The 14,622-nt window shown below is 31.8% G+C and overlaps 1 protein-coding gene across 1 annotated transcript in view; it reads left to right on the forward strand.

Annotated features, from left to right (window-relative positions):
• LOC134686954 (E3 UFM1-protein ligase 1-like) overlaps positions 1-14,622 on the forward strand; it is a 69,826-nt gene that overhangs the window by 17,004 nt on the left and 38,200 nt on the right. The window contains exons 8-9 of the mRNA XM_063546828.1: positions 7,907-8,082; positions 12,651-12,821. Coding sequence (XP_063402898.1) covers positions 7,907-8,082; positions 12,651-12,821 — 347 coding nt within the window. The remainder of the gene's footprint in view (positions 1-7,906; positions 8,083-12,650; positions 12,822-14,622) is intronic.

Below are 14,622 nucleotides of genomic sequence, written 5' to 3' on the forward strand. Positions count from 1 at the left end.
TGTGGCATGCCAAACCTTGCACTTTAATGGTAATGTTAAATATAACATTAAAATGACAACATAATATAACAGGACTACAATACAAATAAATAGGAGAATATATTAGACAAAGAAACACATGATTAATAGATAACAAAAAGCATCAGGTTTAAAATTCAATATGCCAAAAACGTGCCTCGTTCACACAAGACTAGACGACACAAGACGCCCAGATATAAAAGATCGAAAGTGAAAAAAAGGGGTACAAAGTTGTACAGCACTGACTGAAGATCAAAAGTTGAAAAAGGTTGGGTCAAATACGGCTATGTTTTTATACTTGGGATAAGAACATCCTTATTATTTAGAACAATTAAAGCTATTGCCATAATTGCAAACAGTAAATTTTATCAAATGAATATTAAACAGATATACATAATGAAACTGAAGTATTGACTAATTACAGAAAACTTAACCCGAATACATAATGCTAAGACCAACACAGAATAGACACACCCGATTCAGTCCAGGCTTCAACGCAATAAATCACTACTAGGCAAGTGACATATCCAGAAAAGACGCTTAGTTAGTGACTTTAATGCACCCACCTAACACACAGCTGAATTTTTTATATGTTATAGTATAATATCTGAACTTCCTTTTTTGGTCGGTCGTAAAAAAATCGTACGGTGCAATTTTTGTAAAAATTGAATTAAAATCGAGAAATAATTCCAAATTGAAAAATGACCAACAGTGTTGAAGCGTGAAACAATTAACATGTAGCTTTATTTTCTGTTGTCACAATGCAAAAATTAAGTACGTTTAACATGTCAATGTATAAAAAAATACTTTTCAAAAATAAAAGAAGTAATCTTTGCGAAAAAAAAAATTTTTTTGTAACAATTTTGGATTTTTTTATAAAAATGGTGCCAATTTTCATATTCTTTTTTCGTTTCTTAGATATTTTCGGCTCGAAACCAAAATTAATGATGTTCGTATTATTCAACAGTTCATTACTAGTTTAAAACATATCATTATCACTGTATTATTCTGGATTTTATACATTTTTTACACACTCCCCCTTTTTAATCAAATTTCCGAAATCGCTTTCTCAGTTAATTTCCCTCAAGTTAATGGACCTAAACGCTTCGAAAAAGAGTATAAATAACCACGAAGGCAATTTTTTTGATACTAATATTACGAAAAGTATAAAAAAATAAATTAAAAGGACCATAGAAGCTGAAATGTCAACGTTTTTTTCTTGATAGAAAACCAATATCTTACTGTTCTTAGTCAATTTGCACTTACAAAAAGCAGAGATTAAGAATAACTATTGAAAAATACTTCTTTCTCAATTGGATCAATGCACATTTTAGTTTTGCAACCAAAAGTACGCAAAGATATGTCAAATCTGATTCTAGTATTTTTACCATGAACTTGAACATGAGATACATGTATGTCCACCTTTTTGGTCAGTATTTTAGAGGAAGCATAGCGTATGTGCTAGGACCACGTCAAGAACCTGTATGTTGACATGCTGTAAATACTTTAATGATGAGGATATCTATTCATTCAATTGACAATTTTGAATTCTTCGTAGATATTTGAAATACAATAAATGTTCTACCTCAGGGGGTATATATATATTACTTAAGCTGTATTTTAAATAGGATTACGTGTTTTTAAATATTCCTCGAAGTTTTACTTGGTTCGAGCGTCACCGATGAGTCCTATGTCGACGAAACACGTGTCTAACGTTAACAAGCGATCATATGCCTAATATCTTTCAAATTGATTAGTTATTCATTATGGTTGTCGTTAGTTGCTTTTTATGATTTTTGCTTTTGTTTGTAGTTTTGAGCATGAATCAAGCTTTTGGGTATCTAATTAAAATTGTTTTATAACCTTAATAGCTTATACGGTGTTGGCTATTGCTTCTTGTTTTAGGCCATACGATAAGCTATAATAGTTGTTTACCTCAAAGCATTTAGTCTCTGGTATACAGAGATCATAGTGTCCTTTTAATCATACTTATCAACGGTACATGGCTTATACTATGATATCACCAGGCTTCTTATTCTAAATACGGATTAACAATTTAAGAGGAGTATTGTCAGAGGGTCGACAATGATCTGAAACGTCGTTGTATTGTAGACAGAACAATTGTGTGCTGTTTACGAGTTCTTATACCCGTGTGAATTATGGTTGGCGATGCACCATGTTTATTGTGCATGTATAGTTTCTATTATTAAATATATGTACCTTTACCAGCAGTTCATTCTCTTACAGGTTCTATAGCTCATCATCTATCTGTGTTTCTAAGAAAACTTTCTTTTAACGCTTTCGAAATCATCAATAGATAGCGGTTCTATCACAAGTTAGGCAAAATTCATATTGACATGTAGATCGGGGCTAAAAGAAAACTCTGAAGCGTCCGAAACCAAAAATACGTATGTATAAGTCTAATCAAGACAATTTGAGCAAGCTACATAATATCAGACTTCAAACCAAAATTATTGCCATCGTGTCACGCCTACCACCAAGTGCATCCTCATTCAAACTACATGTTCTGAAAGCTGTCAAACAAAGACATGGCGTCATAACAAACTAATACGGCAGTAGGTTTACCTAAGTATGAACACGGATGACAAAAGTGGTCTTAATACGTCATACTTTCTTCAGGATTTAATAAATTTGTTCTTGTAAAGGAAAAAAAATATGCATTAGGGAACTTGTACATGTAATGAAATCATTGTAAACATCTGTTACACAGAATTATGTCAGTAACAGCGAAGTATCAAAAATTGTTCCAGTAAAGCAAAAGCTTCACAGGCTCAGTTTTAAAATATGAATTTCGACTGTCTTATATTTTTAAAAATCACAAAATATAGAATTGCATCATTTGTGATAAATTAGATTTATTTCGTTTCTTTTTAAGAAATAGATTATTGACAGAAAATCCTCCGGAATGACAAAAAAAACTATATATAGGTTTAGCCGAACTATATCCCGCAATTTCATATTAGTTGATAAAAATCTATATATATTCCAAGTTTTTGAATACTGGTAAGACATTAATGCTTGCATTTTTAACTGCAAAACTTTTGAATGCACAAACGTGAGTGAAAATAAATGCAGTCGTAATAAAAAAAAACACGTTAAGAAATTAAAGTGTTTGTAAAGTATAGTAAATCCCAAGTGTCAAAGCAAGGGTCACCGTGGGACCTAAGTTTAGTTTGTAAAATCACTGCATTCTAGTTTTGCATCTGGGGTCAGTTTCACAACAAATCTTACGACTTAAGCTGGTCGCAAGTCATGAATAGTTCAGTTTACTTGCGATAAACCTTGTCTTCATTTTTTTTGTAAAACCGACTTCTGTATCTGAAGTTTTGGTAAATTTAAGAAAAGAAGATGTGGTATGATTGCCAATGAGACAGCTGTCCATAAGAGACCAAAATGACACAGACATCAACAACTGTAGGTCATCATATGGCCTTCAACAAGGAGCAAAACCCATACCGCATAGTCGGCTATAACAGGCCCTTGACAATGTAAAAACCTTAGTTTTGCAGCTAGATGTCGCAGACAGGACTCCATTATGATTGGATCCATATCATAGTGACCTGATTTTATTTTATGACCATCCCCTATTATATGATGTATATGCACACTTAGTTTGAAAAACCCTGGTTCAAAGGTTTAAAATATATGGACCGGACACAAAGCAGACAAGAACAAATCAAACAATGTTTTAAAACTTGACGGCTCAAATGTCAATGCCACTGTTAAAATCAACTGATTTAATTTATGAAGAACCATGTGCCATCCCATAATACATCTCTGAACTAAGTGTGTTTAACATCAGTTCTATAGTTCAAGGCAATGCATTTTATATTTGAAATCATTGGTTTTTGGATCAACTGTATATCTGTATACATGTTTAAGTTACCTGATTTAATTCATCACGGGCCACAAACAAGGGGGACTGACGGACGGACAGACTTAAAATGTGATTCATTTATCCTTTTAAACTTTGCTTGGGGTTGTTTTAAACATGTAAGATAGTGATTTCCGATCTTGACACGGTTTGTTAGCTGTAAATAAACAAGAGACTATTGTCACTATTGATGTGACAAAGACGTCTACCTTTTACTCTCTTTATTGCGTTGTTTTCTCTCCCTTTTACTCGTCCAACTTACAAATATTTCATCATTTTTTTTTATTTTGCATGGCACACTATCAATTTTAGCAAATATTAACACATGTAAGGTAAAATATTTGTTATTATACGTCGTTTCTGTAGAAAGTTCCGTTTTACCTATAGCAGAGTGAAAACGTCAAAATGACGTCAATTATCGCCAAACCATGAACGATATACAACTAAGAATCAGAGAGACGTTATCATAGTATCGTGTAAAGTAAAATTTGAATTAGCTTTATAACCAGCTTCTTCAAATAAAACAACAATACTACAGAAGTGTTTTTCTTTCAAATTTTTATGAATGACCTTTGACCTCTATTTAAACAAAATTGCACCATATTTCATTTTTACGACCGGGATAAATTGAATCTACACATTTTTTCCTTTCGAATGATATATAATATAGCTGTGTGTTAGATAGGTGCATTAAAAATATTTTTTAGGTCTGAATGTCACTCGTCTATACAGTGTTATTAATTCAAGTATGCTTTACCTCATATGAACATGGTATGAACTTTTAATAATAGAATAACAATCCAATCAAACAAGATAACCAAAATAGACACTTAAAGGTCCTAATACATGTACAGTTCAAATGGATGAGCAAATATCAACATGGTGTGTCAAGCTTTGAATCAGCCTGAAGTGAGAGAAATTCTAATAACAATGAAAGTTGCCACATGTCAATGATAACTAATTAGTTTACTCAGGAATCTGACTTTTGTTCTCCTCATCAGAACATTTGATATGTTGATTACTGCAGAAATCTGCCTAAACTACCAATGTTGTTCTGGAATTTATTGAAAACCAGATCTATTGTAAATAGTCTGACCGTCTGACATAGCTATCAAGTCACCCTTTGTCAGATTGGATCTTATAAGTCTGATAAAGTTGGCTTTTATATGCCCTTTTACAGGACTTATTATGGTATACTGTTGTCCGTCTGTCAGTCTGTCATCTGTCTGTCCATTATGTCATACATTAACTCAAAAACACTTGAACAAATTTGAATAAAACTTGGATGCATTGTTATCTATTGACATGAGCTCCCTTTTGAATTTTATAAATTTTAGATTTTATGTTTCCTAGTTGGGGCTTTATTCATTAAAAAAGGTGGATTTTCCAGTTTTTGGATAATTACTCAAAACCCCTTTAACCAATTTGCCAAAAAGTTTGATGAAATGTTAATATCTATTGACATGAGCTCCCTTATGATTTATATACGACCGCAAAAATTTAAATTTTTTTGGTCGTACATTGGTATTACGGTGTCGTCATTGTTGTCGTTCGAAGACATTTGGTTTTTGCACAATAAATTTAGTATAAGTGAACAGAAATCTATGAAATTTTAACATAAGGTCTATGACCATAAAAAGAAGGTTGGGATTGATTTTGGGAGTTTTGGTCCCAACAAATTAGGGGCCAAAAGGGTCCAAAATTAAACTTTGTTTGATTTCATAAAAAAATGAATTATTGGGGTTCTTTGACATGCCAAATCTTACCTTGTATTTAGATTCTTAATTTTTAACCGGATTTTTGTGACAAAAATGTCGGTTATTGATTTGGGGATGCTCGGCGTGCGGGCGGGCGGGAGGTTGGGCCAGCAGTTGGGCAGGCGGCAATCAAATGTTGTCCGTGCATTAAGTTGTGAACCGTTCAACAAAAGCTTTTAAAATTTTAATATATTGTTACTGACAACTAAATGAAGGTCATATTCAATAATGGCGATTTTGACTTTTACCGTTCAGGAGTTCTTGAAAGATTGAAAAATGGCGTTTCCAGTCGTGTCCGTGCATTTACGCAAGAACTGTTCTACCAAAGCTTCCCAAATTTTAATATGTTGTTACTGGTGACAAAATGAAGGTCAAGTTCAATAATGACGATTTTGACTTTTACCGTTCAGGAGTTATGGTTCTTGAAAGATTGAAAAATGGTGTTTCCAGTCATGTCCGTGCATTTTCTCATGAACCATTCAACCAAAGCTTTTCAAATTTTAATATGTTGTTACTGATGACAAAATAGAGGTCAAGTTCAATAATGACGATTTTGTCTTTAACCGTTCAGGAGTTATGGTTCTTGAAAGATTGAAAAATGGTATTTCCAGTCGTGTCCTTGCATTTTCTCATGAACCATTCAACCAAAGCTTTTCAGCTTTTAATATGTTGTTACTGATGACAAAATAGAGGTCAAGTTCAATAATGACGATTTTGACTTTTACCGTTCAGGAGTTGTGGTTCTTGAAAGATCGTAAAATGATGTTTCCATTCACGTTGTTGCATTTACTCACGAACTATTCAATCTAAGCTTGTCAAATTTTAATATGTTGATACTGATGACAAAATAGAGGTCAAATTTGATATTGACTATTTTCTCTTTCACCAATCATCAGTAATGGTTCTTGTGATATTGCCAGGACACAAATAAATGCTAATAAATCCGGTTTGCTGTCGTTGTGACAGCCTCTTGTTGGTCCTGTTTTCAAATTGATCTACATTATGGTCCAAAGGGTCAAAAATTAAATTTAGCTTGATTTTAACAAAAATTGAATTCTTGGGGTTCTTTGATATGCTGAATCTAAACATGTACCAGTACTCAGATTTTTGATTATGGGCCCAGTTTTCAAGTTGGTCCAAATTGGGGTCCAAAATTATCATATTAAGTATTGTGCAATAGCAAGAAATTTTCAATTGCACAGTATTGCACAATAGCAAGAAATCTTCAATTGCACAGTATTGTGCAATAGCAAGAAATTTTCAATTGCACAGTATTGCATAATAGCAAGAAATCTTCAATTGCACAGTATTGTGAAATAGCAAGAAATCTTCAATTGCACAGTATTGTGCAATAGCAAGAAATTTTCAATTGCACAGTATTGGGCAATAGGGGTTCTATGATATGCTGAATCTAACTATGTATTTAGATTTTGGATATTGGACCATAATAGGTAAATGTCCAATTTAAAATTTTAAAGTTTTTAAGTTCTTAGACTACATTCATTCTATGTCATTAACCTATGTTGTGTCAACTATTTAATCACAATCCAAATTCAGAGCCGTATCAAGCTTTAATGTTGTGTCCATACTTGCCCCAACTGTTCAGGGTTCGACCTCTGCGGTTGTATAAAGCTGCCCTGTGCGGAGGATCTGGTTATACATTTTAGATTTTACCTTTCCAAGTAATGGAGTTTTCTTCATTAAAAAAGGGGTGATATTTCAGTCCACTGGTCCAGCCTGCCAGTACACAAACAAGCTTAAATTTCGAACCCTAGCAAGACGTCAGCTATATTTGGTTTATGGAAAAATTAAAAGGTGAACATGTCTGTTTCCAGGTATCATCTTACTTTGACCTCATTTTCATGGTTCATTGGTCAATGTTAAATTTTTGCGCTTTGGTTTGTTTTTTAATTACCATAAGCAACAGGCCTAGGTCAACTATTTTTTGTGCATTGAATAATTGTAAGATGTTCATGTCTGGCTGACAGGAGTTATCCAACCTTGACCTCATTGTCATGAATCTTTAGAAATATTAAGATTATCTAATACTTATAGTGAAACCTTTAACTTTTTGAATTGCGATATAAAATCAATAGTTTATTATTCACATTTATTTAAATTGCTAAGACAAAACTCTGTGTCAACAGGTTTTTTTGTTAAGTGAAAAATAAACTGTAAATGTTTAATTGCAATCAGTCAGGAATTTTAAGAATAAAAAAATTTATTATTCTTTCAGAATATGACTCCTTGATCCGACTTGGAATAGCAGATCCAAAGTCTTATATAAAAAGAAGATTCAAAGATGAAGCAATGACATATCTTGGGACGTGTTGTATTGGAGTTGCTATAAAAGATCAGGTTGAGGCTAGTGTAGAGGAAGCTGATACTAATGATACATGGATTGATATAATGGTTTGTATTTATAATTGGATATAGGAAGATGTGGTATGAGTGCCAATGAGACAACTCTCCATCCAAGTCACAATTTATAAAAGTAAACCATTATAGGTCAAGGTACGGTCTTCAACATGGAACCTAGGCTCACACCGAACAGCAAGCTATAAAGGGCCCCAAAAATTACTAGTGTAAAACTATTCAAACAGGAAAACCAACAGTCTAATCTATATAAAAAACGAGAAACACTTATGAACCACATAAACAAATGAATGTTAATGTCTAGAAGTGTAGGTAGAAATGTAGAAATCAATACAAGTGTTCTTGAACCATTCCCCTTCCCGTCATACAATTAAATAGTGTTTTCAATCCTTAAACTCTTTCTAAGCTATCTTTATAAAATTGTATAGCCTGAATTGCAGGGTATTAACTACAGATGACAACTACCATAAGGGGAAATACAACAAGCTATAAAACCTGCTCAGATTTCTTATATAAATCTGATTTACATACCATATCAGGCTATACATGTTTATGTATATATATTTACTGAAAAGTTTACTGCTGTTTGTTTTGTCCAGTATTTATTCAAGGATTTTGTGATATTCTCTTTTTAAACAAATCTACTGTATGTCAGTTTTCTAAATCACAAAGTAATGATATACTTGTAAGTCCTTTACCTATTTGTTTCCATTTGTAATGAACTGTACAGTTTACATTGTTAGAATTTAAAATTTTATGTATGTATTGACTTATACATTTTGTACTTTTCAAATTTGAAATCTCAGCGTCTTTAATGATAGACTTGTCTTATTGTATCCTTTACTGCCTTCCATATTTAGTATGTTTAATGATAGACCTATTAGTGTAGCCTTTACTGCCTTCCTTATTTAGTATGTTTAATGATAGACTTGTCCTATTGTATCCTTTACTGCCTTCCATATTTAGTATGTTTAATGATATACCTATTATTGTAGCCTTTACTGCCTTCCATATTTAGTATGTTTAATGATAGACTTTTCTTATTGTAGCCTTTACTGCCTTCCATATTTAGTATGTTTAATGATAGACTTTTCTTATTGTAGCCTTTACTGCCTTCCATATTTAGTATGTTTAATGATAGACTTGGCCTATTGTATCCTTTACTGCCTTCCATATTTAGTATGTTTAATGATAGACTTTTCTTATTGTAGCCTTTACTGCCTTCCATATTTAGTATGTTTAATGATAGACTTGTCCTATTGTATCCTTTACTGCCTTCCATATTTAGTATGTTTAATGATAGACCTATTATTGTAGCCTTTACTGCCTTCCATATTTAGTATGTTTAAACGGATAATTCACGATTTTTCACTTTTCATCTTATTATGTTCATAATACCATAAAAAACATATTCACCAAGTTTTATTTTGATATGAAATCTAATAAAGGAGAAAATTGGGAATTATTAATTTTATTTCTTGAAACTTCCTGACTTATGTGACGTAGTTTAAGTCTTTGATGCATGCCGGGAGTGAAAATATCTCATTTAAGTCTTGTTCGCTAACCAACTAATAACGCGATTTAAAGCGCATCGACGACTTTTGGTGTAGCTATTAACCAACGAAAAATAAGTGATAGCCATGCAACTTTTAAAATTAGATTGTGTGGATATTTTAAAACGAATTTTAATAATAAAATTAATTCATACAATAGAACATTTTTATGATTTTTTTCTACAAATACTTTAAACAAACATATGAAATTGACATGATCAATAGTGTAATAAAAATACACATTTGTATTCTGACCTTTTTGCTTCATTCCAGAAACGTTTTCACTTGCTTGTACGGTGGAAATAAAATGTGTATTGTTTTGTGACACCTAAAGAATGTTGAGTGCGTCGGTTAACTCAAGGTAATTAAAGGATTAGCATTATGTAATTCTAAATCCTTTGATCCTCATTCAGTGAAATATAGATGTCACGCTTTACTGGCTTGAAGGTGTGAACAACATTTCGTATGAATTGAAAACGGGAGTCCGTCAAAGTTTTAGACACAGAAATCAAGGACTTATAGATGTCCCTGCAGAAATGTAAAAAAAAATAAAAAAAATAATTAACGGGAATAATAAGGTTGCACAATAACTGGATAGCTGTTGTTTATTTTTATATTTTGCATAAGCATGATAAGATCACTTTTAAATGAATTATGACTTTTGATTAATTCAGTAACGATAAAATACTTAATTATTTTAATTGAAGTATAAATTCATAAATAAAAAAAACCTTCTAATCACGAGTGTATGAACTAAAAATTGTACTATCTTAGATTAGGATTGGCAGCCTTAAATATTTCAAACAGATCATTAACAATTGCAATTATATAATTTAGTCCATCCAAAGTTATCTTTAATTACCTATTTAGGAATTAATGTTTTCATCAAAATATTTCAAATCTCACAACGCACGAATACTTCAGATATTTGATAAATTTTTAAAAAAATTGACAGAAAATTTAAGAATCTTTTTGGAAGGGAATTGAAATTTACGAACATATATGCTTTTCAAGTGTGAAAAACATCAACAAAATTTATACATAATCGGGAATGTCCTTAACAAAATAGTCTTTGTCTCACACCGTAACTATATCGGGCCCAACTATATATAATACTTTAGCTATTTGACCAACAATGTATAAAAAAAAAACAGAACGAATTTAATGTCATCTTTCTCTATTGTTTAATGTTATTATAAGTCTGTTTCAACTGGCAAAAATACCCATAAAGTGGACAAGTAGTTTGTTCTTTAAATTGCTGTCATTGAATATAAAGAAAGAAAATAAATCCTGAAATTGATTTGAAACTTTGATACTCTAAAGTTTTCCTGGAAAATATTCACATCCCTTAGGGATTATTAGTGTACGTCCAGTTGCGTACATATAACATGCATGTCGGAACAATTGTGATGATAATGAATTTCTTCCTTTATTCGAGAACAATCTAATTGATATATAAATGTCCATAACTTCGATGAGCCAAAGAAAGTTATATATCGACCTGTATTTAAATCTCTTCTTCTTTTTTTTGGTATACAATAGTCTATCGACATTTGATGATTACATACTGTTGGCATACGTGGACTAGTCTACTAACAAAACTTTTACCCCAATTTACACAAAATGTATGTTTCTTTCTTATGTACAATGTATACATGTATATATTTGAATTTGCGCTATAGTTCCGTAACTTTTTATCCTGGGGTATATACGAATGGTCGACAAGTGCGTACATTTTTTTAAATCAAAATTTCTTGGTATGGCCTGATCTGTCCTTCACCATTGACAAAAAATATGTATATAGATTTTTATTTCGAGTTTAGTAATGACTAGTATATAATATCACTTTCGGACACGCAAGATAGAGATGCATATTATACACCTAATAGTTCAAAATGGAAAGTTATAAGTTATCGGCCGTGTACACTGATCAATACCCTAAGAAGTGAAACGATGCATGAATTTGCAAGCTCGACAGGAAATCGCTTGAATACCTGGACGTGTCACACCCCCTGCAATACCTTTGGGAGTAATACCTTTAGCCATGCAGGTGATCAGTGGAGCGAAGATCCTAATTTATTTGAATAAAGTTTATTACATAAAAGAATTATGAACTAATTAGATTTTCGAAAACAATTCAAGTTTCACGGGACACTTATTTATGATTTTAAATTTTTACTTTTTAACTAATTCCAATATTATCATAATGTTAAAAATAACAGATCATGGTTATTAAAAAAAAAAAGATAAGAAAATTTTCCGTATCAACTTAGTTATACATTTTTGTAGTTAACAAGTCGGATAAAACAACCGTACGATTGACAAGATATCGACACGCAATTACGACTACATCGGGTTACTGTAGTTTTGGTCCTTAGACATATCTTGGGTGCAAATCGGAGAAGGTAACAAAATGTCCGACCGGAGAGAATTGATACTCTAAATTTAAAATCGATGGTGATCTCTTTTCTAGTAGAATAAAACTTTAATATTCATGAATTTGAGCATTTTTATACAGAATGAACATAATATCAATTTTTGATTTTTTTGCGAAGTTTCCCTTTAATGATAGACTTTTCTTATTGTAGCCTTTACTGCCTTCCATATTTAGTATGTTTAATGATAGACCTATTATTGTAGCCTTTACTGCCTTCCATATTTAGTATGTTTAATGATAGACTTGTCCTATTGTATCCTTTACTGCCTTCCATATTTAGTATGTTTAATGATAGACCTATTATTGTAGCCTTTACTGCCTTCCTTATTTAGTATGTTTAATGTAGCCTTTACTGCCTTCCATATTTAGTATGTTTAATGATAGACCTATTTTTGTAGCCTTTACTGCCTTCTATATTTAGTATGTTTAATAATAGACTTTTCTTATTGTAGCCTTTACTGCCTTCCATATTTAGTATGTTTAATGATAGACTTGGCCTATTGTATCCTTTACTGCCTTCCATATTTAGTATGTTTAATGATAGACTTGGCCTATTGTATCCTTTACTGCCTTCCATATTTAGTATGTTTAATGATAGACTTTTCTTATTGTAGCCTTTACTGCCTTCCATATTTAGTATGGAAGATGTTAAACAGATTTTAACTGAATGTTCAAAGAAGTATCCACACACTGCTGTATGCTGTGATACAATAGTAACCAGTGATAAATTTTTACAGAAGTGGAACGAACCATTCAAAGATTTGGTTATCAAAAAGGCTGAAATGGTAAGAAGGGAAAATGAACTACCGTCTTTCTGGTGTATAAAAAACATCCATGGATAGTAAGCAAGCTCTTTTTTTCCCTTGAAATTTGAGAAAAACGTTTCCTCTTGTGCATAACATTTTAAAAGGACATTCTTGAACAATCCCAGCTTGAAAATTGGTAAAATGAGAAATCTTTTTTAGACAAAATTTGAACAACAGGACAAGGAAAATATTGTTGTAGAATAAATAATTTAGCATAAACCATGTTTGATTGTTTATTGTTTCCATGGATATGGTTGATTGAAAAAAACAGGAAGTGTTAATTGGAGAAGTTGATTGAATACAAATCTTAGTCTATCAATCTTGTATGGAATACATCACCCACCAACGCAATAAATACAAATCTTAGTCTATCAATCTTGTATGGAATACATCACCCACCAACGCAATAAATACATTAATTGTATTATGATAAATTGGTGCTGAAATAAATATTAATCTCTGCTAATGTGATTTGTTGTTTGATGTAATTCATTTAATCTTTATTGAATATCAACTAGAAAGTCTTAATTGTTGTCAAAACAAATCAATTGACAGATTAATTTAGTTCCCTATAAATCAATTTGGTACATTGCCATCTGCAATTATAAGTTCCATGATTTTTTAGCTCACCTGGCATAGCCATGTGAGCTTATGCCATCACTTGGCGTCCGTCTTCGTCCATCGTCCGTCGTTGTCGTCTGTATTTGTCATCGTCTGTCGTCTTAAACTATTTCAAGAATCTTCTCCTCTGAAACTACTAGGCCAAATACTTCCAAACTTTAACTGAATGTTCCTGAGGGTATCTAGTTTATAAATTGTATCCAAAGTTTTGATCTATCAACCAACCTAGTCACCATTGCTAAAAATAGAACATAGGGGTCAAATGCAGTTTTTGGCTTATATCTCAAAAACGAAAGCATTTAGATCAAATCTGACGTGGGTAAAAATGTTCATTAGGTCAAGATCTATCAGCCCTGAAATTTTCTGATGAATCAAACAACCCATTGTTGGGTTGCTGCCACTTAATTGGTAATTTTAAGGAAATTTTGCAGTTTTTTGTCATTATCTTGAATATTATTATAGATAAAGATAAACTGTAAACAGCAAAAATTATCAGCAAAGTAAGATCCACAAATAAGTTAATATGACCAAAATTGTCAATTGACCCCTTAAGGGGTTATTGTCCTTTAATGACAATTTTTCACAATTTGTTCATCATATTTGCTTTTAAAAAATCTTCTCCTCTAAAACTACTCAACCAAATTCAACCAAACTTCAACTGAATGATCAGTAGGGTGTATAAAATAAAGTTTGTGTTTTATTTTCTATTTCGTCAAAATGGCCGTCATGGCTAAAAATAGAACACAGGTTAAAATGCAGGTTTTGGCTTATATCTCAAAAACTCCAGCATTTAGAGCAGATAAGAAAAGAAGTTAAAGTATTTATTAGGTCAAGGTCTACCTGTCCTGAAATTTTCAGCCGAATTGGGTAACTGGTTTTGCAGGTATAATGCCCCTGAATTGATGATTTTAAAGAAATTTGGCAGTTTTTGGTTATTATCTTGAATATTATTATAGATACAGATAAACTGTTAATAGCAAAAATGTTAAGCAAAGTAAGATCTACAAATAAGTCAATTTGACCTAAATTGTCAATTGACCCCTTAAGGAGTTATTGCCCTTTAAAGACTTTTTTCACAATTTGTTCATCATGTTGACTTACTTTAAAAAATCTTCTCCTTTGAAACTGCTGTATCAATTTTAGCCAACCTTAGGCTAAA

Source organism: Mytilus trossulus, chromosome 10 (assembly GCF_036588685.1).
Source record: "Mytilus trossulus isolate FHL-02 chromosome 10, PNRI_Mtr1.1.1.hap1, whole genome shotgun sequence".
NCBI classification, from domain to species: Eukaryota; Metazoa; Mollusca; class Bivalvia; order Mytilida; family Mytilidae; genus Mytilus; species Mytilus trossulus.